This window comes from Panthera onca, chromosome F2 (assembly GCF_046562875.1).
Source record: "Panthera onca isolate mPanOnc1 chromosome F2, mPanOnc1 haplotype 2, whole genome shotgun sequence".
Taxonomy (NCBI): domain Eukaryota; kingdom Metazoa; phylum Chordata; class Mammalia; order Carnivora; family Felidae; genus Panthera; species Panthera onca.
Genome location: NC_138356.1, coordinates 66510814 through 66538265, shown reverse-complemented (window position 1 = coordinate 66538265; position 27452 = coordinate 66510814). Strand labels below are relative to the sequence as shown.

Sequence of the window (27452 nt, the reverse complement as noted above, 5' to 3'; positions counted from 1 at the left end):
CCGGCGCTGGCACAACCTGAGGTCCTGCCAGGCCTCCGCCATCAGTCACCCACTACCAGCCAGGCCTGGGGTGGGGTGGGGGGGCTGAGTCTGCGACCCTGGTGGGCAGGTGACACTGACCACCCCTTCCTCCGGACTCAATCAGAACACAGCCGGTCGCATCCAAGAGGTGCCAAGTGGGGACCCGGCGCCTGCCCAGGTTCTGCAAGAGCGTGGGCCTCGTGGAGGCAGGGAGGAAGCACTTGTGTGTCTCAGTACAGGGACTCGCTCGGAAAAGTCTTTGAGAACTGGTGACACACGTATTTGAAAGATGGAGACACTTTTTTTAGTGGAATATTTGTACCTCCTCCCCCCGCCCCGCCCAACTCCTGCGATCTACTATCCGTAAGTACGTTTGGGTGATGATGTGGGGTCCCCTGTGTAGGGGCCTAGCCTGGTTCCCCGCACGCAGTCGTGGCGCAGTGTCCCCAGCAAGATCGAGTGGCCGCACCCTCAGACCATCCCCGCGTCCGCTCCCCTTTCCCCGCCCCTGTGCCCCGGCAGAGGGCCCGAAGAAGTTCTAGAACCAAACGGACCGCCCCGCCTCCTTTATCCAGCCTTCCGGCGCGAGGCAAACCGAAGGCCGGCTGGGTGAGGGCGGAGAGGGTTGGGCAAAGCTCCCCCTCGCGGCTATCGGGCTCGGCCAAGACTGGGTGCCCCGTGCAAACACGCCCCCCACCCCAGGCCTTCCTCCCCTCCCCCTCCCCCACCTCCCCTCCTTCTTTTCTCCTTCCTTTCCCTTGTCTTCACCTGTCGCCCCCCCCCCCCCCCCCCCCCCCGCCTTCCTTTCCTCTTTCCCTTCTCCTTCTTCCCCCTTTCCCCTCCCTCCTCCTCCTTCCTTCTCCTCCTCCTTCCTTCTCCTCCTCCTTCCTTCTCCTCCTCCTCCTCCTTCCTAGTTCCTGCAGTTTGGGTCTCTTTTAGGTTTGTTGATTTATAATTTTAAATAGGCAATAGATTAACACACTTCAAGTATTTTATTTTCAACTATTCAAAAGTATACAGTGAAAAGCCTTCACCCCAGAAGAACATCAGACAAGTCCCCTGAGGAACCATCTATAAAGTATCTGACCAGTCCTCAAAACTGTCAAGGCCACCAAAAACAAGGCAAGACTGAGAAACTGCCACAGCCAGGAGGAGCCTAAGGAGATATGACCACTAAATGTGATGTGGGAGCCTGCATGGGATCCTGGAACAGAAAAAGGACATTTGGGGAAAAGTAAGGAAATCCGAGGCAAGATGGACTTCAGGCAATAATATATCAATGCTGGTTCATTAACTGTAACCAAAGTACCACACTAACGTAAGATGTTGGTAATAGGGGAAACTGGGGGCGGGCTTTATGGGAACTCTGCTATCTAATTTCTCCATAAATCTAAAACTGTTAAAAAGTAACAGTTTACTTTAAAAAAAAAAAAGTCTTTATCCTATCCTTGCCTCTAACCATCATTTCCACCCACTCCCAATACATAAAAATCATTGATCTTAGTTTTCTGTGTATCCGTTCAGAGATGTAGGGTGCAAATACTAGCAAATATGAATATTCTTACCCCTGCTTCATACTGTAATGGTAGCACACTCCACACCCAGTTCTGCCCTTGCTTTCTTCACCTGTTTCATATCAGGCATAGAACGTTCTGTGTTCTTGTTTTCAGCCTGGAAAGACCCTCATTCCTGTGGCCACTTCCCTGTTCATGGACTTGGGCTCTGCGATGTCTTGCAGTCCTAACACGACTTGAGGACAAAACCGAGGGCATAACCCTGGCAAACAGTGGGTGAGTTTATCTGTTGGCCTGCGGGACCCAGGAGCGACTCAGTTTGTAACAGTGGTAGACAGGACTCAGTTTGTAACAGTGGTAGACTCAGTTTGTAACAGTGGTAGACAGGTAGAACCCACAAGGGTTCCTATGAGGGTGTGTGTTGGGGGTTTCCCTCTCCAGCCACTCTGCCCCCGGCTCCGCGCTCCTGCACCCGCGGGTTGGGGGGGGGGGGGTAGGGGGATGTGCAGCGACCTCACCTTGACCACCGCCCCTGTGTTGGATCCCCCCACTCCCAGGGAGCGTGGGTGGTAGAGCTGCCCCGAGGATTGGGTAGTCGTGGGGCTCCCACCCGCAACAGTGAGTGTGGGGAACTCCCCTGGGACTGGGTGGAACCCCTCCGCGAGTCCTGGGTTCAGACTGCCTGCACCACCCGCGACTCCCCCTAAAGAGACTCGCTGCCCTTAAGAGCCCACCCCTGTCCCCCGGCCTCATCTGCCCTGGAGCTCGCTGGCAGTCTTTCCCCGTGTGGGTCTCGCTGACCTCCCGCACTCCAGGGGTCTCTCTCCAAAATACAGAGATCTGCCACCCACCCCACCCCCGACTCTCTTTCCCCCATCTCTCAGGAGTTCTGGTGCCTGGTCTGAAGACGAAAGTATTTTCTCCACCTCCTCACACCCACCTTGCCATTCGCGCCCCTAACATCCCACCGTATCTCCCAAATTCTGGGGGATTTAAAAAAAAAACTCCTCCCGCAACATTTTATAATGACAAGTTTCAGAAAAATAGAAAACCTTGAAAGACTTGTAGAGTGAGTGTCAGTACGCCCACCACCTAGATCTACATTAACATCCCTCTGCTCCAGCAGACTTCGAATCTCTACCTCGCTGTCCTTGAAGTTGGCCCGCCAGCGAACTGCCTGAGTTTTTGAAGCACTTCAAACTTCCAACCGTCAGTGCATGCCCCCAAAGCCCTTCTGCACGCCGGTCGTTGGCTGGAGTTCATTCTTAATTTACGTTTCTTAAGGTAAAATTCACATACAGCGAAATATACAGATTTTAAGTGTGCCGTAATGGTAAGTATGCCAGATGGTACATGGAAAAGTATTTACTAGTTTAATAGTTATGTATTTATTTTAAAGTGTATTAAAAAAAACCAGTCGCTTTCCATGTATGATAGGGACATAGTTTCCTTTAACAGTGAATGTAGTATGTAAAGGGTTAGGGGGAAGGGAGGGCAAAGGAAGAGAGGGGACATCCAAGAAGCTGAGGCTGTGGCGAGGTGTCGTTTCCTGAGCTGCTGTCGCTTCTAAGAGTGGCGCAGCCGGCGAGCTCCGGGCCGCGGTGCAATCCTGGGGCGCCGGGAGGGGCTGGGCAGGCTGGATCGGGGATCTGCGGGGGGGCCGGAAAGGTGTGCATGTGTGCTTGCCTGTAAGTGTGTGTTTTTAAATCGTTATGCATCTGCGCTTCCACTCCCAAGTTTGAGGCTGGGAGTCCCTATGAACGCAGCACTCAGCACAGGGCCGGGAATACAATAGGTGCCCAATAAGTGTTTCACTTGATCACAAGTGTGCACTTTGTAAGCACTATACAAAAGTAAGGTAGTACAGCAGCAGGAAGAATCCCACTCCTCCGTGTCCTCACTACTCAGCGCAGTGGGGTCAAGCAAGCCAGAGTGTTTGTTGATTGACAAACAGCGGAGCAGGCGGAGGAAAACTCCGCGCCGGTGGTTGGTTGCCAAGGACGCGGGTCTGGCGCCAGCGTCGGCTGTGGGGTCTCACAACCCATCGCAGACAGAAATAAAGCCACAGCTTTCTGGGCATGCGCGCCCGGTCCCCGCACTAGCCTCATTATTCTACGGCTGCAAACAGCCTGTAGGTGCCTCGTTAGCGCAGTAGGTAGCGCGTCAGTCTCATAATCTGAAGGTCGTGAGTTCGATCCTCACACGGGGCACAATACTTTTGTTCTCTTCCCGTCTCCACTCCTGCCAGCACGAAGGGTTTTATTTGCTTGTCTGAGGACAGAAAGACCCCCCCCCCGACGTCCGCTCTTTTGCTCTTTTCCGCAAAGAGGTCTCCAGTGTGTCGTTAGGCTCGGTCTTGCCTCCCCGAAGTACCGGCGCAGGGACGCTGCGTTTAGCGCAAAGCTTCCCTTCTCTGTTCGGGTCCGGGACTGAGGACGGGAAGGCGGAGGCACGATGACCCGGGGGCACACTAGTAGACTGGTCCGCGCCGGGTGGGCCGAGACCTCGTAAGCCCTCGAGAAAGAACCGCGCCCCTCCGCCCCCCCCCCCGCGCGCGATGGCGCGGGGCCCCCCGGAGGCAGCGTCCCTGCCGTGCCACTCTCCCCCGTCCTCCTGTCCTGGCCCCGGAGCACCCGCAGTCGCCGGCGGGGCGCACGGTCTGGGGTTCGGCGGCACCGGTGCTCGGGGTCCAGCAGTGCGCTGCGGGCGCCGCGGGCGCAAGGCTCGCTCGGGGAGGTGCCGGAACAGGTGGTCCCGGGAGGGGGCTGGTCCTTTTCGCTCAACAGCAGGGAAGGGTGGGCCTGCGAGCTGGCCAGGCTGCGCGGGGCACCGAGCACCGCCGTGCAGTGTGGGCTGCGGAGCTGGGAGGGGGCAGCGCCCGAGAGGGGAGGGAGAGGGGTCTTAGGGAGTTGGTGCCGGTGGCCGCTGGGGCAGCGTAGCGGGACGGGGGCCTTGTTGCAACTGCGTCCGAAACACGTGCTACAATTGCAGCCGTCACCAGCTAAGTTTCTGATCGTGCCGCACAGGTCAAATAGCCACTTAGATGGAGATGTGATAGCTGGTATCTCCCCTTCACCTTTCAAGTTTTTGACGGCGGCACTAACCTCTGCAATTTCTCCTATCAGGGATGTGATAATACTTTTGGTTTACTATCCTGAGAGGAAGCACCTTCCAGGGGCTTTCACTTAGCTCTTTTTACCGTAAGGACCCTTGGTCAGCGAGTCGTAGTGCCACTGCGGAGATTCTGCCATTTGTAGAATGTGTTTATTCCGAGTATGCATTCAGGTACTCAGAAAAGAACCACAGTTGGCTTCATGGCCCTACTGCCTCCGCTGGGATTCAAGACTTGTCCCAAGACCCTATCACCTGCCACCATTAGCTCTAACTTTGGTGGACACAGGAATTGGTGTCAATTTAGAGCCAATGTCTAGGGACCCCTGAAAGGGCTGGGTGCTTTCTTTTCCCTACTACCAATCCTTCAAGTAAATGGCAACAGGCCCCTTTGGAAAAGTTTGGGGGATTATTTATAGCATAATATGTGGCCCTCACTCCTGCAGGACCCTTCCTCAAGGGGACCTGCCCCACCCCCCTTCAGTCAGATGGCTTTGGATCTGGAAATGAGTGTAGGTCTGGAAAGGGTGACAGGCATGGGTCTCCACTGTGACGGCTCAAGTCAGGTTTTCGGACACCAGATCTGAAGTTTCCCTGTTACATATATCAAGCAAGCAACATTTTAGTAGGCTGGCAACTATTTCATTCTTTTTTTTGGTTTTTGTTTTTAGTGTTTGAGAAAGAGACAGAGTGTGAGTGGGGGGGAGGGATGGAATGTGAGTGGGGGAGGAACAGAGAGAGAGGAGACACAGAATCCAAAGCAGGCTCCAGGCCCGTCAGCACAGAGCCTCTGAGCTGTCAGCACAGAGCCCGATGCAGGCTCGAACTCACGAACTGAGAGATCATGACCAGAGCTGAAGTCGGGGGGCTTCCCGACTGAGCCACCCAGGTGCCCCGCAACTATTTCCTTCTTAGGGACAAGGGAATCCATTACCAAGAGCCCAAATCCGCTACTACTGCAGCTTCTGTGCTGCCCACTGCTCTAAATGGTTGTCTCTGGTAGCTGAATGCCGCCACTTAGCCTCTGCTACTACGGAATCCCGTCACGTCACCTGCACTGAAATCAGGGGGCATATCACCCTCCCCCATCACCCACAGAATGCCACCCCAGAGCTTTTCAAGTTCACAGATACTCCCTTCACTCGGTGCCTTAACGAAGGGAGCGTCTTTGGGGCTGAGCATGTGGTTGGGCAGTGAGCCAGAAGTTCGTATGTAATAAATCCACTCCTACATTCCTGCCTCCCTGAGCTTTTGGATTCTGCCATCCACATCATGCCAGGCAAACTCTGGCATCTTAATTTGATTTAAAAAAGGCAAACATTGAGTCCACGTTGCTGTCAACCAATGAAGTAAAGTGTGAGAACCACTTTTAATTGATGGGAATGCCAGTTACCAGTTTATTCTCAGCTCCAGCGTCACCCTTCCTTACCTGCCCTGCAATAACCCCCTGGACTCCAGCCCTCCTACGTGTGCAGGACAGCAAGCTGTCGGCAGGGGGTGCTGGAGGAAGTGGCAGGAGGAATGGGCCTCCTCTTAGTTCCCAGGTGCTGTGCTGCTTATTCTTGCCCCGCTTCTCATAACCAGTGAGAGTGTGTGGGAATGGCCGGGGTACTCCGCCGCAGCCGTGTGCCCTGAATGCACAATCTCCCAGTGACTCCAGGGCCTCGGCCCGATGACCACTTTGCCACAATCCTCCCAACACGGAGAGGGCCTGTTCCAGGTCTGGAGCCAGAAAGCGGCCCCTGACACGCTCTCGGCACTTGCCTTCCAGCCTCGGTTTGCTGTGTCCCGGAGGGTGGTTTCCCGTGGCCCTCTCAACATGAACAGTGCAGGACGGGGCACCCCCCCCCCCCCCCCCCCCGCACCCCGCCGACAACACTCCAGGGAGTAAGAGGAGCCTCCTTTCCGAGTTAGTCCTTCATTTACTCTCCCTCGGTCCTGGGTACCCTTACATCTATACGTCTTTAAGTTAGCTATTCGCTTATAGTTCAATAACTCATTGTATCTTAAAGTTTTCCTGTTAAGATCAGCATGCCGTGGGTCTCCTAACTGGGTCCAGATAGTAACTCCAGAAGCTGTGCCGGATGCACTCCTACTAATAAATCAACCTGCTCGCAGTCTTTGTAGCGGCTCTTGCTGCTGTGACGGTCGGGGGCGGTGGTGACTGTGCAAGGGCCTTTTGCAAATGCTCAAGTCTTGCTCAACATCAGCGAGCTCATACTAGACAAGAACCATATGAATGTAATAAACGTTAAACGGGTTAATTTATTTAACACCACTGAATTCATACTGCAGAGAAGTGCTTAAGTGTAGCCTATGTGGAGAATTTAGCTGAAGCCCCGAATTTATCCAACACTGAACCATTTACACCAGAGAGAAACCTTATGAATGTAATAAATATGAAAAGGCCTTTAGAAACTGCTCTGCTTTCACAAATTCAAGGATTCAAGGGAGTACCAGAGAGAAGATACCAGGAGTGGGAAGAATTTTTGCTAAGCTCAACCTTTATTCAATTCCCAGAGAATTTACATTATAAAGAATCTGGGGGTAAGTTGATGCTATGCCAAGAAGCAGAAAGGGATAATCAGAAATGTGTTTATGTATTTTATGAAGTGTGATAGCCTTTGAAATGCCAACCAAGCACATATGACCGGAGAGTCAAGCAAATATCTGAAATCTGCTAAGGCAGTGACGTTAGCAAGAGTATTACTGGGAGAACTGTAGATTCAGAGAAAATTAAGAATGTGATAAGAACTTCATTTGGGTGTTAGTATGCATAACTCACTTTCACTGGATAAAGGGAAGCTTTTTTTAAATGAAATACTGTAATACTATAAAAGAGATATGGGTAGTTGCAAAACCAGTCTGAGTAGGTTTAAGTTTTCACAGAAGGGGACCTGAAGTAGAGGTAAAAATGGGCCTTATACAGCTGATTCTGGCTGGCAGGATCAGGAATATTTAAAAATTTATTTCTTAATGTTTATTTTTGAGAGGGAGAGAGAGAGACAGAGAGACAGCACAAACAGGGGAGGGGTAGAGAGAGGGAGACACAGAATCTGCAGCAGGCTCCAGGCTCTGGGCTTGTCAGCACAGGGCCTGATGAGGGGCTCAAACTCAAAACTGTGAGATCATGATCTGAGCCAAAGTCGGACGCTTAATGACTGAGCCACCCAGGCGCCCTAGGATTGGGAATATTTTAGAATTTGAATGCTTTTAAGTGACCAAGCAATTTCTAGTTCACCCAAGTTCCCATCATTATACATTTTATATTCTGTGACTTCCCTGTTGCCAAACACATACCAGCCTGGCCCTTGAAGGCACGTTTGTGACGACCTGCAAATGAACAGAAAAGTAGACTGAAGAAAGTGCTCTTGGGAAACCAATGCCTTGCCTCAGGACTTTGCCTATTAGCCAAGAGAGCATTTTGCTTACTGAAGTATTTGGTTTACTATAAGATTATGCTTTATGACCACAGAAACAAGAGTTACTATTACGTATTACATGCTTACTATACGTCAAGCACAATACCAGAACTTTACATTATCTTAATCCTCACCTCAAGTCCCTGAGCTATTTCTATCTTTCCTTTTATTTTTTTTAAGATTTTAAGTAATCTCTACATCCAACATGGGGCTTGAATTCACAACCCCAAGATTAAGAGTCACATGCTCTACCAACTGAGCAGGGCAGGTGCCCCTTTACCTTCCTTTTATAAAGGGGTTCACGGGGGCACCTGGCTGGCTCAGTCGGTTAAGCATTTGATTTTGGCTCAAGTTATGATCCCAAGGTTGTGGGATTGAGCCTTGGGATTCTCGTTCCCTCTCCCTCTGCCCCTCCCAACTTGCGCACGCACATGCACTCTCAGAATAAACTTTAAAAAAAAGAAAAAGAAATGGTTCAGGGAAGGTTCCAGAAGTAATCTGCCCTAGATGATGAAGTTGTGAGGAGCCCTGTTATGGAGCTCAGGGCCCAAGTGAGAGAGCAGCCAGTGCTGTCCGGAGAAGGAGAGACGGGAGACCCCAGGGTGGGCTCACCAGCAAAGAGGAGACCCCGCCTCCGGGGGACAGCACGCTGTGGTGCACACTGTCGGTGCCCTAAATTTCCTGCTGCCTTCCCCCTCAGTTCTGGTCGGACAGTTGTTGAGATGGTTTCCTGTTCTTTACTTTTCTGTTTATCTTTAAAATAAACTCTCATCAACTAAAGTTAGAGGTTTATGCTGGTCCTTGTGACCTGAAAGATCCTAATACGAGCTTTAATAGCTTCACAAATTTTATTATGAAAAGTACAAGAAGACATTTACAAGCCCAAAAGCATCAGAATGAAATAGTCCACATAATTTTTATACATACATTTTTCTATACAAAAAGTTGATTTCTGTAGGGATATAAAATAAATAATGTAAAAATCAGTGCCACTGATTGCCAAGTAGGTTTCTCTCTCTCCACCTCAAGGTGACCAGCCTCCTACGTGGCCAAAAGATGAGGTGTTCGGCATCTGTTACGAGCCTGGGCCGTGAGCCTCTGGCGAAGATTTCTCACTCTCTCCATAAGATCCTGTTCCATGGTGTCCCACTGTACTCTTCTTTGATTTAAAGAAACTTGAAAACAAAATTTTAAGATAACAATAGTTTAATGTTCTGATATTAGCAACGATACAGCATGGATTTTAAAGGTAAACATGTTGCAAAAAATCAGTAATGAAATGATATTTGAAAAACCAAATTTCTTTAACAAAAAGCTTAATGTGTTGTTCCCTATACTGTTTCATTTACAAGCCAAGTATTTATTTGTTGAATTGAATGAATGTTATCAGAGAAAGAGAACTCATCTACTTTTGGTTATTTACCATTTGTTTTTTATTTGGGGGAGATAGACAATCTTTATTTATTAAAAATAATTTTTTTAATTTTTTAAATTTTTAATTATTTAATATATTTTAATTATTGAATAATATAAATAATTTTATTTTTGAGAGAGACAGAGAGAGAGCGGGGGAGGGACAGCGAGAGGGAGACACAGAATCCCAAGCAGGTTCCAGGCTCTGGGCCGTCAGCACAGAGCCCGACTCGGGGCTTAAACCTGAGCCGAAGTTGGATGCTTAACCGACCGAACCACCCAGGCACCCCGTCAATCTTTTAAATTAGGAACAAATCTTGTCCAAGAGAGGATGAGTGAGTTCTTTGCAATAGTAAGTTTCCTCACTATGATGCTTAATGGTATTGAAACAAAGCATTCTGAGTTGCCAAAATTAATATTTAGAAATGTATACCAAGACTACTTTCCCAATGACTAAATACAAATAAATCAAATGGTTTTAATAGTGGCCAACACAGGGAGAGTCAAATTAAAATATTACAGTGTGTCTAACCGAGTGTAACAGCCATTTCATACTGAGTTGGGGGCGGGGGGGGGTGGTGGCTAGTAAACACTGGAATCTGAAGAAAAAAAAAAGCCCCTTAAAAATACACTTCTCTCAGGGCACCTGGGTGGCACTGTGGGTTAAGTGTCTGACTTCGGCTCAGGTCATGATCCCATGGTTCATGGGTTTGAGTCCCACGTGGGCTCTGCGCTGACAGTGTGGAGCCTGCTTGGGATTCTCTCTCTCCCTCTCTCTCTGACCCTCCCCCACATGCATGCTCTCGCTCTCAAAATAAATAAACTTAAAAAAAAAAAATCCACTTCTCTTAAATGTAGTTACATATTCAGTCAGCTCCAATTCCAGAAAACTATATTTTCCTCCAAAGGAATACAATGTTTATGGTCTTATTTTGCTGCTAAATAACCTAAACTAACCAAATGTCTTGAACTTGATTTTCTAATTTAGAATTATCTAACTAAAAATTTAAGTTCTGACATGTCAGCATAGAGAACAGTTGAGAATCTCGTGTACTTTCATTTGACTGATGCATGGTTTTTGGTTTAATTCATATTCTGACACAGAATTTACAGATACATGTAAAGTATGAGTTAACAAAGATATACAGTACTAGAGTCTCATGACTTGTTATTTATTAGGTATATTTCTTATAAAGCTTGTTTGTCTTTAGAGGGCACTGTATAAAAATCTGTTCTTTTTTTTTAATGTTTATTTTTGAGAGACACAGAGCGTGAGTGAGGGAAGGGCAGAGAGAGAGGGAGACACAGAATCCAAAGCAGGCTCCAGGCTCTGAACTGTCAGCACAGAGCCCAACACAGGGCTCGAACTCACAGACTGCAAGATCGTGACCTGAACCGAAGTCGGACGCCCAACCGACTGAACCACTCAGGTGCCCCTAAAGATCTGTTCTTCTAAAAGAACTCAAAAGATCTTGTTAAATTCTGCTTCTTCTATATGACAGTTTTATTGAAAAAGTCGGTGGAAATCAAAGTCTAACAGGGTTTCTTGTTCCTTCCCCCATTTTAAAAAGAAATCAAATACTTTATTGGGAAAACTGTCAGCTCCTTTATGAGTTAATGACCATATTTCTGACCCACCCTGTCCCTTCCAAAAATAAAAACTTCAGTGGATCAAATGGCGGGATCAAAGGTTGGCTAATCAGGGCGCCTGGGTGACTCTTGACTTCCGCTCAGGTCATGATCTCACAGTTCAGGAGTTTGAGCCCCATATCGGGATCTGTGCTGACGGTGCAGAGCCTGCTTGGGATGCTCTCTCTCCCTCTCTCTCTGCCCTTCCCCTGCTCCTCTTCTCACTTGCTCTCAACAAAAGAGTTCAGCTCATCAGCATGAAGCCGATGGTCTCCAGCAGTTCCAACACCAGTGGCCTCAGCGGTCCATCACGGTGCCGAGAGCACACACACATTTTCAGTGGCTGCTGGATGGAGCCCAGCCCAGAAGAAGAGAGTCAGAAAATTTCAAATACGTAATAGCTTTGAAAACTAATGCTCAGATTTTCTTTCCAGAAGGATGTAAAAAACAGTTACGAATGTCATTAATGTAGTGAGTAACAGACTTCTGTAGCAGCCCGCGACCGTTTCTGGACAATGAAATTCATTCCGGTGCTAATGAAATTGCATCGATATCTGGCAAACGCTCCTGACTTGGTTTCGGTCTGATCTCTTTTTAACTCCCCATTAGAAATTTGAGAATTTTGCTCCCTCCATTTCAGGATTGCCATTATCCATGCCCTGGGAAGATGGCATCAATATGCTGTAAATATAATTCAAGCCACAATCTTGCTTAAATTAATGCTAAATTTTAAATGGCAGAAGAGGGGCACCTGGGTGGCCCAGTAGGCTGGGCGTCCAACTCTTGATCTCAGCTCAGGTCATGAAGTCACGGTTCACGAGATCGAGCCCGGAGTTGGGCTCTGTGCTGACAGCAAGGAGCCTGCTTGGGATTCTCTCTCCTTTTCTCTCTGCCCCTCCCCAGCTCATGTGATCTCTCTCTCTCTCTCTCAAATAATAAAACTTTAAACAAATAAGTGAATGAATGATAAATGATAGAAGAAATATTTATTGCTTATCAACTTACTGTGTGTTGAGGAATCCACTTCAGAACTGTCCTTTAATTGTGAGGTTCTAGGCACATGGCCTGAGGCAGCCTGTCCACTTTGGCATCTGGGCACTGTCACAGCAGTGAGGAGATAGAGAAGACATGTGGGAGCGAGTAGGAAGCCTTTCATAATTGCAAACCGTCCCTAGGAAATTACAACTGCCAAGGATGAAAGCCCCTAATGTTTCTATCGAGAGGAGCGCCATCACCATTCTGGAGGCAGGGTAAGTGCAGTGAAGAGCTGAAGTTCTGGTGACGTATTTTATTTATTTATTTTTAATTGATTTATTCTTGAGAGAGGGAGAGAGCACTTAAGCAGGAGAGGGGCAGAGACAGAGGAAGAGAGAAAGAGAATCCCACTGGCAGGGCAGCTAGGCGCCGCTAGCTAGCTAAAGGTGTTTTTAAAATATGTCCCTAAGGGGCACCTGGGTGGCTCAGTCTGTTAAGCGTCCGACGCTTGATTTCAGCTCCGGTCACGATCTCGCGGGTTGTGGGCTCGAGCCCCTGTTGGGCTCTGCTTGCACAGGGCCTGCTTGGGATTCTCCCTCTGCCCCTCCCCCACTCTCTCAAAAATAAATACATTTAAAAAAAAAAACCACCTTTAGCTAAAACAAAAAGCCAACAAAGAATTCAAAAGTAGCGACGTTAGGACAGAAATCCCAAACATTTCTTGGAAAAGATCATGAACTGTGATGAGCAAGCCCTCCCCGAGGACTACGGGGAGCCCACCTCTGGCGGCTTCCTGCACGCGGGGCCTAATCTCAGCAGCAGAGAGCAAACGAGAAGCTGCGAGAGGCAGGCGCCCCTGAGACCTTCCGGAGCAGCTGGCACAGCAGTGTTCCAGAACCGACCTGGGGCCTCCCCTGGTCTGAATCACTCTCATCTCAAAAGTTATATTTGCCCCTCAGCTGTGTCTTCTCTGTTCTCCAACTCCTATAGCCTTTCATCCAGTAAGACACCAAGGTCTTTGATTTTTCATCCTCACAAGAGTCATGACTGTTCCTTCCTTTCTACTCCCATTACTAGGGTCCAAGCCTCCAGGAGTCAGGCCCACTGGAGTTACACTGACTCATTAAGATGCCTGCCTTTTACCTGGTCTCAAGGGCTTTAGCTAATGGTTCAATGAGTCATTAAGACTATTTGGGGCTAATTATCAAATGACTAATTTGAACTGGTGTGGGGAAATGGAATGTAAGCCTCATCTTCAAAATATCTGAAGGGCTGTCATGTGGCAGAGGTGATAGATATAATCTGCATTTGCTCCAAAGAACGGTTTCTAATGAGAGAATTTACTAAAACACACACACACACACACACACACACACACACACACACACACACACAAAACCCTATTCAACTTTACAGAAGGAAGACATAGCTTTTAAATAAAATACTGGCAGAAATAGAATCAGGTAGTGAGCTCACCAGCTCCGTAATATTCTGGCATAAGCTAGATACGCACTATTCGCTACTGTAGTGTTGCAGAGAGGATTCACACGGCAGGCCCTGGTTCTCCAGATCCTTCCAAGTCTGAGACCCCACTGTGCCTTGTCTCGCATCCATCCTCTAAAACCCATCGTGCCTGTGGCTGTTTACGTCCCCTTCACAAAGGGCCACGGTGTAAACACGAGGTACCTGTTCCAGTGCCGAATGGTCCCCTCTGCCTACAGCCATGTTTCACACACTGCTGAGCAGACTCGCCTATGAAATTGTACAACAAAAATCCAGCTTTCTAGCTTCTATCCCAATTCTCCCTAATTCAATCACTGTAGGTGAGGTCCTGAGTATGTATTTTTTTAATCTGTAATTTACCAAAAAAAAAAAAAAGAAAAAAAAAGCTAATTGTAACAAATTTGAACGCATAAAGTAAAAAGCCAAAAAGTTCCTTTCATGTACTTTTTGTACCACAATTTATTATTTTTCTTCACTTAATGTAATATATTTTAAAGCCCAAAGGTGATTCATATTAGTTTAAATCAGTATTTATGTACTGAATTTGTATTATGAGTATCACAAAATCCAAAAGGAATAAAAGGTACGTACTACAATTCCTTCCTTTTCGTAACCCTGCGCACCAAGTTCCTTCCCCAGGAGGTAAGCCCTACACTAGTGTTTCCAGGTCATTCTGCTGTGTAGCCAGGTTGGCAAACAGGATGTGGCCCGATTCCTGAGCCTGGCACTGATGGTCCCTGTCTTCTTCAGTGGTCTCGATAACTACTCTGCTCCAGCTGGTCTAACTTCTGTCACCACCACGGGCAACTTTCTCCCATGGATTAATTGCATCCAACATGTTCTATCATGTATGAGTGGAGTTCATGGAGGCTTTGGTTGGTGAATCCACAACAATTATAAGGGAAAACACTCTGTGTGTGTGTGCGCATGTTCCTGGGAAGATTCTCAGAGGGGCCTACGGACCGTACATGGTTTTGCCATAGACAATGGTGTACCGCCATGCTAGAGCCGTAACAAAATGGAACATCACCCGGTCTCTACGTTCTCATTTTACAAATGAGCAAAGTGAAGACCAGTCAACATTTCGGAACAAATCCAAATGAAGAAACACAAGTGGCTAAATAAACTGCCCCGAGGTCTACAGCTTAGTGACTCCGGCCAAGTTTCACGGACCATAAAGCTGGGACTAGGACCCAGTGCGCCTGCCGCCCGGGCCGGGGTCTTGCGCCACACGGTGAAACCCTCCCTCTGAGTGTGTTCCTGTGGCACCAGGCCTGTCCTCTTTTTTTTTTTTTTTTTTTTAATTTTTTTTTTTCAACGTTTTTTATTTATTTTTGGGACAGAGAGAGACAGAGCATGAACGGGGGAGGGGCAGAGAGAGAGGGAGACACAGAATTGGAAACAGGCTCCAGGCTCCGAGCCATCAGCCCAGAGCCCAACGCGGGGCTCGAACTCACAGACCGCGAGATCGTGACCTGGCTGAAGTCGGACGCTTAACCGACTGCGCCACCCAGGCGCCCCAAGGCCTGTCCTCTTTTTAAAGGCCCAGTAATTTAAAACCTGGTCAAACGGCCCCACCTGTTACCACCTGGGAACAGCACTTACTAACGTCTTTTTTTAAATAACGGTTCACTGACATATAATCCACATACCAGAAAATTGATCCTGGTGAAGTGTACGATTCAGCGTTCTCAGTATATTCCCAGAGTTGTACAACCATCACCACTGATCTAGAACATTTTCATCATCCCAACTCCTCGCAGCCATTTGTGGTCACCCTCCCGATCCCCCTGAAACCACCAGTCGAGTTTCTGCCTCTATGGATCTGCCTGTTCTAAACATTTCACATGAATAAAATCATAGGATATGTGTACTTTCGTGTCTGGCTCCTTAAACTTAGCATAAGGTTTTTAAGATTCACCCACATTTTTATTGCTATGGAAGTTTCCATCGTATGGATATACTATATTCTGTCGGCTGATTCCTGGTCTGATGGATATCCAGGTTGTTTATACTTTTTGGCTATTATGAATAATGATGCTATGCACATTCATGTACAGGTTTTTGTGTGGACGTGTTTCCGAATCTCCCGGGCACATGCCTACGAATGGAACCGCCGGATCACAAAGCTACCCTACACTTACCCCTCCAAGAAGCTGCCAGACTGTCTCCCAAAGTACACCACGTTACATCCCCTCTAGCACTGTTCCAATTGTTCTCTGACCCTCGTCAGCACGTGTTATTATTGTCTAATTACGGTCATGCTAGTGGGTGTGAAATAGTATCTCACTGTGTTTTTGTATTTAAAAAATGTTTTCCTCATGTGGTTTTGGTTTGTATTTCCCTGATGACTAATGAAGTTAAACAGCTTTTCATGTGTGTATTGTAGTCATGTGTATCTTCTTTGGAGAACTGTAAATTCGTATCTTTTGCCCATTTAAAACTCTGGACTAAAAAAAAATAAAAATAAAAAAATACAACTCTGGACTAATACTGTTTTACAGGATGTGACTATTCAGCTACAATGTAAGTTTATGGACCTGGGATTTTAGGGGTAGCAAGCGCCATTCACATTGTCCAGAAGGTTCTGTTTTCTAGAAAATAATAAGAATTTCCTCCCCCACTGCTAATAAAGATTTGACACTAAGCAAAAATTTGAAATAAATGACCCGTCACTGGCACACTCTTATCTGGTTCCTACTGCATACTCCTCTATTCTAGGCCCTGAGTGACAAACCAATGCTGAGCACCTCCAATCAAAATGCCATTTTCCTAATTACAGCTGATTATCTTCCAGTGTTAAGATCAAATGACTGATTTCATTTATACACCCTGATTAAGAAAATGACAAATCCTTACACATTTGCCTTTTGAAAAATGGATGATTCTTAACCAAATGGTCTCTCGTTGGTGAAATTTAGGAAAGTTCCAAAAAAGTTAGGTAGCATGGTGGGAAGAGCCCATGGAGGCAGAGGGGCTAATATGCAAGACTACTGATTTCTGATGAGGGAAGGGGAAGAAGCTTTTTGTAGTTTCTTCCTTTTTTGTACTTCTAAATCCATAGCTTCTCTAAAAGCCACATGAATTGTCTCTTCCTGGAGGAGGGGTGAGTGTGAGAGGGTTAGTGACAGGTCGCGGCTCCACTGGTTACTGTCTTCTGTAGGCCAGTTGTAAATATTTTTTTTTTTAATTTTTTTTTAACGTTTATTCATATTTTGAGAGAGCATGAGTGGAGGAGGGGCAGAGAGAGGGGGAGACAGAATCCGAAGAAGGCTCCAGCCTCTGAACTGACAGCACAGAGCCCGACGCGGGGCTCAAACTCACAGACTGTGAGATCATGACCTGAGATGAAGTCAGACGCTTAACCAACTGAGCCACCTAGCCCTGTAAATATTTACTTTGTGCAACGAGTGACACTCTTCTCTCCCTGCTTCTTCATGGGCTGGGGTGCTATCTGGGACCTAAATCTAAAGTATGACAGCTGGGGTGCCTGGGTGGCTCAGTCAGTTGAGCATCCAACTCTTGATTTTGGCTCAGGTCATGATCTCATGGTTGTGGGATGGAGTCCCGCATTGGGCTGTGCTCACAGCACGAGCCTACTTTACATTCTCTCTCTCCCCCTGCCCCCCTCCGCCCCATGCTCATTCGCATTCTCTCTCAAATACACACACACAAAAAAGTACGAGGGCTAATGAGGAGTTTTAAAAGTAGGCATAATTAGATGATGATGCACCTGACCTACATTTCTACTTTTCAAATTTGTGAATTTTAAAAGTTACGCACATAGTGACATTATTCATAAAAGCCAAGAAGTGGACACCATCTAAATGGATAAATGAAATGTGGAGTACCTACACAACGCAATACAGGCCCTAAAAAGGAATGAAATCCTAATGCATGCTGCAACATGGCTGAACCTTAAAACATTAGGCGAAGGGAAAGAAGTCAGACACAAAAGACCATAGATCATTGGACTCCGTTTATAGGAAGCTTCCTAAGTAGACAAATCTATGGTGGAACAGGAAGTTTATTAGTGGGAGCTAGGGGCTGGGCGGGGAGTGAGGGGAAATGGGCAGTGAATGCAAATGGGTACAGGGCTTACTTGGGGGCACCAAAAAAATATATATATATTTTTAATGTTTATTATCATTGAGACAGAGAGAGAGAGAGAAAGAGAGCGAGCGCACAAGTGGGGTGGGGCAGAGAGAGGGAAACAATCTGAAGCAGGCCCCAGGCTCTGAGCTGTCAGCACAGAGCCCGATGTGAGGTTTGAACTCAGGAGCTGTGAGATGTGAGATCATGACCTGAGCCGAAGTCGAACGCTCAACTGACAACCGACTGAGCCACCCAGGCGCCCCTACGTTAGAATTCTAAGTACAGTAGTTTAGGTTTTCAGTTGATGCCACTGCAAGCCTGTAAGCCCAAACCTAACGTTTGGTTATAACAAGTTTCCTTGTGCTACTTTACTACACTGTTGTTCTGAGGACCGGCTATTGGCAAAGCACAATTTCTACCAAAATAAACTAGAAATAGCACTTTGGGAACAAATCATATCCTGATAGATGAAGGGGAAACCAAGGACCATGAAACCATGGAATAAAACAGAATTCTACAGGACGGTTGAGAGATTTTTCTTGACTGGAGCTGGGTTTTTTTGTTTGTTTGCTTGTTTTGTTTGTTTTAATAAGCCCCAGCAACCCCAAAAATGATGACTAGTGATCACCTTTTAGTTGAGCAATCATTTGAATGAAGTGCCAAAATACAGCTCAGGGATTTGCTCACGACAGCAAACAGCCTACCTGTGATGGATGAATGTGTACTATCATGAAGAGAAAGGCACTCATGGACACGCACCTGTATTATACGGATGTTCAGCATGTTCTAAAGCATCATCTAGCTCTTTCTCCAGAAACCACTTTCGAGATGCATCTGAGAGAGCCGAAGCTTTCTTTTCTGACTTCAGATGAAAGTCTTTTTCTTTAGCTTCTTCCCACTATATGCAAATAAATGAAAAACAAAAATCACCTAAAAATCGGGGTAATGTCAGTTCCTACAGTGGAATAACTCCCTTCCGTCTCCTCTACTCCACTTCCTTTGGGATTCCCATGGTGCGTGGGATCTGTTTGGTTTTGGGGTAATTTGGGTGCCAGTCTCGGCCCAAGGCTGCTGAGGAAACTTGAAGGCGCAGGCACGTGTGACGTACCACTCAGTACCTCCAAGGGCCACAGAGCACACACACAGGCGCCCACTGTCTTTGCAATAACAAGTCATTTCAACACATTTCACATGTCAAACCTTGCAGGATGTAGTTTTTAGAATTAATGATAATTTTGTTATTTAATTTGCATGCTATCGCTTAATAGTAAGATCTGCAAAGTTCAGAGAATGAATTCTTTGCCCAGCTCTGCCGTGGAAGTCAAGGAATTTCTATTAACCCCTACCTTTCCTCTTCCTACAGTGAGAAAACAATTATCTTAAGATTAGCTCAAGGGTAACTAAAAATAACACATTTAAGATATTCTACAACTCCTAAAGTTCATCAATGTTCTATGCTGTAGCTTTTATATGCAAACATATAGTTTTTTTTTTTTTTTTTTTTTAATTTTTTTTTTTTTTTTTTTTTTTCCCAACGTTTTTTTATTTATTTGTGGGACAGAGAGAGACAGAGCATGAACGGGGGAGGGACAGAGAGAGAGGGAGACACAGAATCGGAAACAGGCTCCAGGCTCTGAGCCATCAGCCCAGAGCCTGACGCGGGGCTCGAACTCACGGACCGTGAGATCGTGACCTGGCTGACGTCGGACGCTTAACCGACTGCGCCACCCAGGCGCCCCTATAGTTTTTTAAATTTAAACCCAGTTAGTTAACATATAGTATAATTTTTGTTATAGAAATGCTAACGCATTAAATATGTGTGAAACGACACAATTTTAAGGAATCATTAGGGGCCGAGAAATCCAGGCCTTTCCCATTACTGATAAGGAGGCCGAGTTTTAGTGATTTCCCAAGGCCTCTCAGTAATCAGGCTAGCTTTAGAAGCCAGGACACCAGATACAAAGGAGGAGAGCCCTTACAGTGATCCCGAGTCTACCCTCAAACACACTGTTTCACCCAAACTAAAGCAGCACCTAACAGTGTGCAGTCCAGCGCTAAGGTCAGCAATCCTCGAAGACGGGGGCTTCCACCGTAACGTTCCTGAGAACAGCCTCAGTGGGCATCATTCCCGCCCCTCCCTGTCCTTGACTGAAAGTGTTCTCACACAGGGCCACGTTACATGGGGTAGGAGGAAAATGAATAGGAACGGTCACTTGAAGGAAATACATTACGAAAAGCTTTCAGAATAGACATCACGACAGAGCAGCATGAAGAGGAGTGAGCTACAGCCAGCTCTCTGGTTCCTGACCTCTCCCTAGCTCTGCAGTGTCCTCGGGGAAGTCCGCTCTGTCTGCGATAATATCGACAGAGCACGGGTGGCAGAGCTACTGGGGGGATCCACCAAAGGATTCGTCTGTGTGACATGCTCTTCGTTGCCTCCTTGAAATCCATTCTCTGACTCTTCTTGAGGAGTAGAATTCTAATTTTATTTCGGATGATAATGCTCCCTGCTAAAAATACTACATTTCCCAACATCCTCTGCAGACAAACGTGGCTAGAATGTGATGTGGGACTTCTAGAAAGGAGTTACAGAGTTGTCTCAGCCGGGAGTGGGCCCTTTTCTACTTCTGCCCTACCTTCTTCCTGCTGTCTGGAATGTATATGTGATGGCTGGAAAACAGCAGTCATCTTGGGAGGTAAGCTGTCCTCAAGAACGAAAGCCATGCACCAAGAAATAGCGCAGAAAGACTGAAGGAGGCACTTTCCCTAATGACCTTGGAGCCAGGAAACCAGCCCTGGGTTTCCTACCCCCGGACTTCTTTCACATGAAAAACACTTACATCTTGCTCATTGTCACTATTATTTCAGGTTTTGTTAGTAGTAGCTACATATAATTCCTAATCGTTTAAAGCTGTCTACATTGTAAGAATCAAAAATTAGGTAAAATTAAATAGTAATATTATCCAATCAGCCAGAACAAACCCAATCCAGGAAGCTGAGAACTTGAGAGGCACTAATGTCATTGAGAAAGATGCCTAGTCATTTTTAGGTATCGTATTAGATTTCTTCTCTGTATATACCTATTAAAATTAGATTCGCTTTTCCAAGAGGAATTATCTGGTTTGATGCGTCTGTTGTTTGATTATATTTCAAAATTTATACGATGAATAACAAAAAAATCTGTAACCCCATTCTTACCTTTTTAGCTCCCTCCCCCACCATTGCATTCAATACTTCTGTTTCTTTCCTTCTGTTTTCCCGAAGGAGTTTGGCCACTTCCTGGTAACATGCGTTCCGCTGTAGATCATCACATCTTTGTTTATGTAAAGCTTGAATTCGCCAGTCGGCATTTAGACATGCTTGTTCAGCTTCTGCCAAATTTTCTTCAATTAACTAAGAAATATTTGTAAATTTCAGAAACAAGGTCAGACTATATATAAAATATGGTATATCTGTTCAATGTAACCAAGTTTCTAGGGTAGCTGTTTGTAACCTAACGGTGTTTACTTTCACTTTTTATTTTATTTTTTTTTTACATTTATTTATTTTTGAGAGACCGAGTGAGACAGAGTACAAGCAGGGGAGGGGCAGAGAAACAAGGAGACACAGAATCTGAAGCAGGCTCCAGGCTCCGAGCAAGCGTTCAGTACAGAGCCCGATGTGGGGCTCGAACCCGCGAACTGTGAGATCATGACCTCCGCTGAAGTCGGTCACTTCACCGACCGAGCCACCCAACCCAGGCGCCCCAACCTAATGGTATTTAAAACAAACTGGCGTCCAGGACCCAGCACAAACCAATTACATCAGCTTCTGGGGTGGCTAGATGTTGGAACTTTTACAAAGGTGATTCTAATACATAGCCAAGACTGAGAATTTCTAGGCTCAGGAATGGGTAGGACTAAACAATTTCCATATTTCAACCCGTGAAAAGGAGTCAGAAGAGCCCATTCTTACAGACTGAACAAAAGCCTATACGGAAAAATCAATGGTGGGCTATGCTGATGGGATCAGCTAAGGGATGGTTGTTGAACAGAAGACAGGGAAGTCTTACATTGTTGCTGGCTTTTGGACCAGGGCCAGGCCTGGCCACAGACCTACTCAGCATTTTGTTGACTGGACAATACAGAAAGTTCTTTCTTGAAGTTCTCAAATTCTATTTCAATTCACTTGAGCCAGCATTTCTGAAAGGGTACTCCACACAAATTGTACAAAATAAGTTTGGAAAATTTTCTTAAAGCCTCACAATGTACCATATCCTCAAACTTGGCATGAAAAATCCTAACTTCTTTTTTTAAAGTTTATTTATTCAGAGAGAGAGAGAGAGAGAAAGAGAGAGAGAGAGAGAGAGAGAGAGAGAAGAGAGAGAGAGAGAGAGAGAGAGAGAGAGAGAGAGAGAGAAAGAGCAAGGGAGAAACCAAGAGGGAGAGAGAGAATCCCAAGCAGGCTCAGCACTGTCAACACGGATGGAGCCCAATGTGGGACTTACTCCCACGAACCGTGAGATCATGACCTGAGAAAACAAGAGTCAGATGCTAAACTGACCGAGCCACCCAGGTGCCCTGAAAAATCCTAACTTTAAACAGCACTTCCAATCCTTAGTTGCCACCTATTTTACTGAATAATAGTTATTAATATACTACAGAATATACTTTGGAAACCCTGGCTTATATACCAGGCAAAGACCTGATGTTTTGCAACTAATCTGCTCAGGGATAATTTCCGAGACATAACACAGTAGGTTAGTATTTATGAAGTTATTATTTCCCTTGTATCTTCTAGATCTTAAAATTCTCAAAATATAGGGGCGCCTGGGTGGCGCGGTCAGTTAAGCCTCCGACTTCAGCCAGGTCACGATCTCGCGGTCTGTGAGTTCGAGCCCCGCGTCGGGCTCTGGGCTGATGGCTCGGAGCCTGGAGCCTGTTTCCGATTCTGTGTCTCCCTCTCTCTCTGCCCCTCCCCCGTTCATGCTCTGTCTCTCTCTGTCCCAAAAATAAATAAAAAAACGTTGAAAAAAAAAAAATTTAAAAAAAAAAAAAAAATTCTCAAAATATAAAAGATACTTGTATATGTCTGGCAGTGAAGTAAGTAGCCTATAAATAAAATAATGTGAGATTCTAAGAGCTGTGATAACTGAAGCAAAGAAATGAATTAACTCCTTTGCAGAGTTCAATTTTGAATTTTCTCCTTTGAGAGGATGACAGATGGGGGAGGCAGGGCAGGGAAAAATAAACACAGAAAAGGATGACAGATGGAAACTTCCCCCTCTCTATGTGCACTAAGTTTACCATATTTTTACCTTCTGAGTTTTTTGGTTCTGAGTTTGACCTGCTTCTATCAGTTTATGGAACATGTGTTCTTCAAGATCCACTTTTCGTCTATAGGTATTTGCATCTTCTCTCATTTCTTTTGCAACAGCTTCCTGATTTCTAATAAGATTCTGTTAAAAAAAATTTGTAAAAAAAAAAAAGAGAAAACACAAATCTATATAATAATGCTAGAACACAAAATGACTCCCCACCCCCCCCCAGAATACTAGCACACAAATAAGAACTGTGGTCACCTAATTTTCAAAGTAGAAAGGAAACAGCAGTGACATCAGTGAAAATAAAAGTAGGGACCTCTGAAAATACTCTCATCCAAAAAAGCACTGAGAACACTTGCAAAACCAACTCTTTCAGAACTCTGGAAATTAACCAAAGGCTTGAAGCAATTTGAGGATCATTTACTCATAAAAATGGCTCCATCTTGGTAAGAACAGAAAGCATTAGGGCATTTTTAACTTGCCTCATCCCTAGTCCCACCCTACCCTTAAGCTCTGCATTAGCCTTTAAGACCAGCAACCTGGCAGCCAAAGGAGCGGGCAGAATGGAGGTGGGACTCCTACAAACTCCCACTGTCCAGTAACGGTCCCCACTGACCAATACGGTGGTTCTGGAAGAACGTACTCCCAAAGCTGTCTTTATTTGTCATGACTCAGAACTCACTACCTTGAACTGCCTTTTCCCTGGGGACATTTGCTGAAATACATGAGAGGACCCTGGTGAATATCTTGGCTGCTGGAGATAGCCTATCGCAGTGCAAACCACAAGTTAACCAAAAAGTATTTACAGAAAACATTGAAGAATTAGACGTCTGCAGGGCACTTTGAAAAGCTGATAGATTCCCGGAGACCTAAAAGTCCATGTGCACGTGGAAGGCTGTACACATGCGCAGGGCTATGTGAATGCTCAGATCTGAGGAAGCGCAGGGCTCTTAAGTCTGGTGAATGGAGGTTCTGCATCGTCAGGAAGGGAACTCTGGAGTTGTAAGCTGCGAAGCGAAGCGTTGAAGGCAGGCTCCAACACGATGCACACAGAGCCTCTGGGCAAAGACCTAGAGGCTTTACTGGTACAAGGCAACTTAAGGAAATCTCTGTCCAGTCGCTAAAACCAAGTGAAGACTTTAATTGAGTTCTCTGTAAATTCAACTTTACCAAATCAACTCAGTGAAGTCACTAAGAAACAAGAAATGCCGAGGAGGGAGGAGAATCTGATTTTCAGAACTGTCATATCACATGATTTAAAATATCTAATTTTCCTTTTTTTTTTAATGTTTGTTTATTTTTGAGAGAGAGAGACAGAGCATGAGCGGGGGAGGGGCAGAGAGAGAGAGGGAGACACAGAATCTGAAACAGGCTCCAGGCTCTGAGCTGTCAGCACAGAGCCCAACGCGGGGCTTGAACCCACAAGCTGTGAGATCATGACCTGAGCTGAAGTTGGGTGCTCAACAGACTGAGCCACCCAGGCACCCCTAAAATATCTAGTTTTCAATAAAAAATGACAGGAGATATTAAAAACCAAAAGCATGGCTGTGCGGACTTTGAATAGACATTAGCCACACGTTCTCCAGAGAAGATATAAAAATGGCCAATATACACATGAAAAGATGCCCAGAATCACCAGTCCTTGGAAAAATGAAAATCAAAACTGCAAGACACCACTTCATACCTACTGGTGAGGCTAGAATCAAAAGGACGGATGGTAACAACTGTTCACAAGAATGTAGAGAAAGGAGAACTCTACACTCCTGGGTATAGATCTAAGGGAACTGAAAATACATGTTCGAACAAAAAGCTGTACATGAATTTTCAGAGCAGCACTACTCATCACAGCCCAAAGCAGAAACAACCCAAATATCCACCAATTGACAAATGGATAAACATTTATCATACAACGGAATATTATTCAGCCATAAAAAGGAATGGAGTACTAACTCACACCACAACGTGAACAAACCTTGAAAACTTGTGTGTGAAAGAAGCCAGTCACAAAAGACTATACATTGTATGGTTTCACTTATATGAAATGTCACAACAGGCAAATCTAGAGAGACAGAAAGTAAATAAGTGTCTGCCAGGGTCAGGGGGCTGGGGAGGGAGTGCTAACAAGTAGTGTTGGGAAGGACGGCAAACAGAATTCATGAAGATTTAAGTTAAAAAGACGCGTAATAGCAACTGTATGTACCAAATAATCTCACGTATCCTTACTGATGATATTAGCAGTTATTTCCTAATTCAGGAATTTATTCCTGCTTTTCTAATTATCCACTGGCAACACAATTACCTTCATAATTAAAAATAAAAGTGTGGGGCACCAGGTGGCTCAGTTGGTTAAGCTCAGGTCATGATCTCACAGTCTGTGAGTTTGAGCCCTGCGTCGGGCTCTGTGCTGACAGCTCAGAGCCTGGAGCCTGCTTCCGATTCTGTGTCTCCCTCTCGCTCTGACCCTCCCCTATTCATCTTTTGTATCTCTGTCTCAAAAATAAACGTTAAAAAAAATTAAAAAAATAAATAAAAATAAAAATGTTTTCTAATTATATGCAGAGAAGATATATGTATGAAGAAGTTTATTGCCAAAATTGTAAACCACTTAAACATCCAACAACAGAAAAAAAAAGTTATTTTTTTATTTAGCTTATTTAAAGTTATTTAAAACTTATTCAAAGTTATGGTTCATCACTATGACAAATGACAATATGAAGATATGCAGTCATTTAGAAAAAGGATTTTAGTAAGTAAAAATGAAAAGCAGAATATAGAATCTTAGATACTCCATAAAGAAGCAAAACAATGTATGTGTAGAGACTAGGGATTAGGAGGAAAACAACGGGAATCTACCAACAGCAAAGAGGAAAGACGACAGGGCGGTGGTTTAAAGAAGCAGGTGGGGGAAGGAAGCTGTCAATTCGTTTTGTAAAATGAGCATTTTAGGCCAGGGGGAATGAGGGGAAACTAATACCTACCCAGCCTGTGCCAATATCAGACACTGAGCAGTAAAGGGTGACTCAGAAGCCTGAGCTATTCAAATTCTACACACTCCGAAGCAAAGATTAACCCTTGACCAGCTCTAAACCCCTGGAATATGGTGCCTGAAGAGCGTGTCTGTATACCTGGGGCCTTGGGCTCCCCCAGACAGTTTATGCTAATAATGGTGCATGGCAGGAGCCTTGGGCCACACTAGATCAGCCTGAGCTCTGCAGAGTAAGTATCCAGGTTCAGCCACATGACGCTCCATGCCTATGTGACTGACTCCCAGTAAAACCCTGGATATCAAGACTCGAGTGAGCTTGCCTGTTGGCAATACTCTACATGTGTTGTCATATATCTTTGCTGGCAAAATTAAGCGCTGTCTGTATGACTCCACTGGCAGAGGATGACTGGAAGCATGAGCCTGGTCTCTCCCGGACTCTACACTGTGTGCCTTTTACTTTTGCTGAGGTTTTTTTTTTTTTTTTAAAGTAATCTCGACACCCAATGTGGGGCTCAAACTCATGATGACCCTGAGATCAAGAGTTGCATGCTCCATCAACTGAGCCAGCCAGGCGTCTCCTACCTTTGCTGAGTTTCATCTGTATCCTTCCACTGTAATAAATCGTGATTACGAGTGTAACAACTTTTCCAAGTTCTGTGAGTCCCTCTAGCAAATCACTGAACCTGAGGTAGTCTTGGAGACTCCTATCGCTGACATCTAGATATAACTCATTTCATCATCACAGCAATGTTGACAAGGGTGGGCCTATGCCAAGGAGAAGGTACATATGCATGAGAAAGAGACCACGGCAGAGGCAGAAAATGGATCTGATGTAACAAGGTCCTAAGAGATGAAGGGGACGGAATCTGGATCAGAGGTCAGTATTCATTTGTTTGTGCTTTTATTCTTCTGTTAAAAAATTTTTTATTCAAAGTAGATATATATGGAATATTGAGCATGCATTTCCAGCAGAGGGCAACACAATATTGTCTGTTTTCTAGGATAGAATTGGTTTAGAAATACACACAGCTAATCTGAATGTCTGAATCTAACGGACCAGATAAAATTCAAGATATAGTTTTGATGAGTAGGTTCAGTATTTTCTAACTCTATTAATAGTTTGCTTAATAAATACTTCCTTCAAAAGAGGGCAGAAATGGTATGGATACGTTGATGTGGGGAAAGAAACTCAGCATCATTTCTGAGGCATTCCTGCCAAAAGTGTGTAAGTTGAACCTTGGACAAGGAAGCAACAAACAATAATTGAGGGACATTCTATAAAATATCTGGTCAAATGCTTCAAAAACATCATTGCTATAAAATATAAAGAAGTAAAGAAGAACTCAGGAATGGTGCCGTAGGAGACTAATGAGACAGGACAACTGAAAAAATGGATTATCTTAGATTTTCTTTTGCTCTAAGGGACATTTTTATTTAATGGTTATTTTTGAGAGAGTGACAGAGCATGAGTGGGGGAGGGG

The 27452-nt window shown here is 45.5% G+C and overlaps 1 protein-coding gene, 1 long non-coding RNA gene and 1 other non-coding gene across 9 annotated transcripts in view; 2 read left to right on the top strand and 1 right to left on the bottom strand.

Moving 5' to 3' along the window:
- The first annotated feature begins 833 nt into the window (after positions 1-833).
- Positions 834-16615, top strand: LOC132664469 (uncharacterized). 2 transcript variants are annotated; one of them, XR_013553566.2, is made up of 4 exons: positions 834-1339; positions 1692-1811; positions 2662-2819; positions 15649-16615. It is a non-coding gene; the product is annotated as an uncharacterized LOC132664469 (long non-coding RNA). The 2 variants fall into 2 exon arrangements; XR_009603693.3 differs by lacking the exon at positions 15649-16615 and adding an exon at positions 9098-9184.
- TRNAM-CAU (transfer RNA methionine (anticodon CAU)) lies at positions 3673-3745 on the top strand. Its single transcript has one exon. It is a non-coding gene; the product is annotated as a tRNA-Met (tRNA).
- TBC1D31 (TBC1 domain family member 31) overlaps positions 9110-27452 on the bottom strand; it is a 74385-nt gene continuing 56042 nt past the window's right edge. For 2 of the 6 annotated variants that reach the window (XM_081792248.1, XM_081792252.1), the window contains 5 exons: positions 22980-23120; positions 20882-21076; positions 18443-18581; positions 12116-12208; positions 9110-9243 (listed from right to left, as the gene is read on the bottom strand). In XM_081792248.1, the coding sequence (XP_081648374.1) occupies positions 9110-9243; positions 12116-12208; positions 18443-18581; positions 20882-21076; positions 22980-23120 (702 nt within the window). Of the gene's footprint in view, positions 9244-12115; positions 12209-18442; positions 18582-20881; positions 21077-22968; positions 23121-27452 lie in introns of those variants that run through there. The other 4 variants (XM_081792250.1, XM_081792251.1, XM_081792249.1 and 1 more) reach the window with 3 other exon arrangements.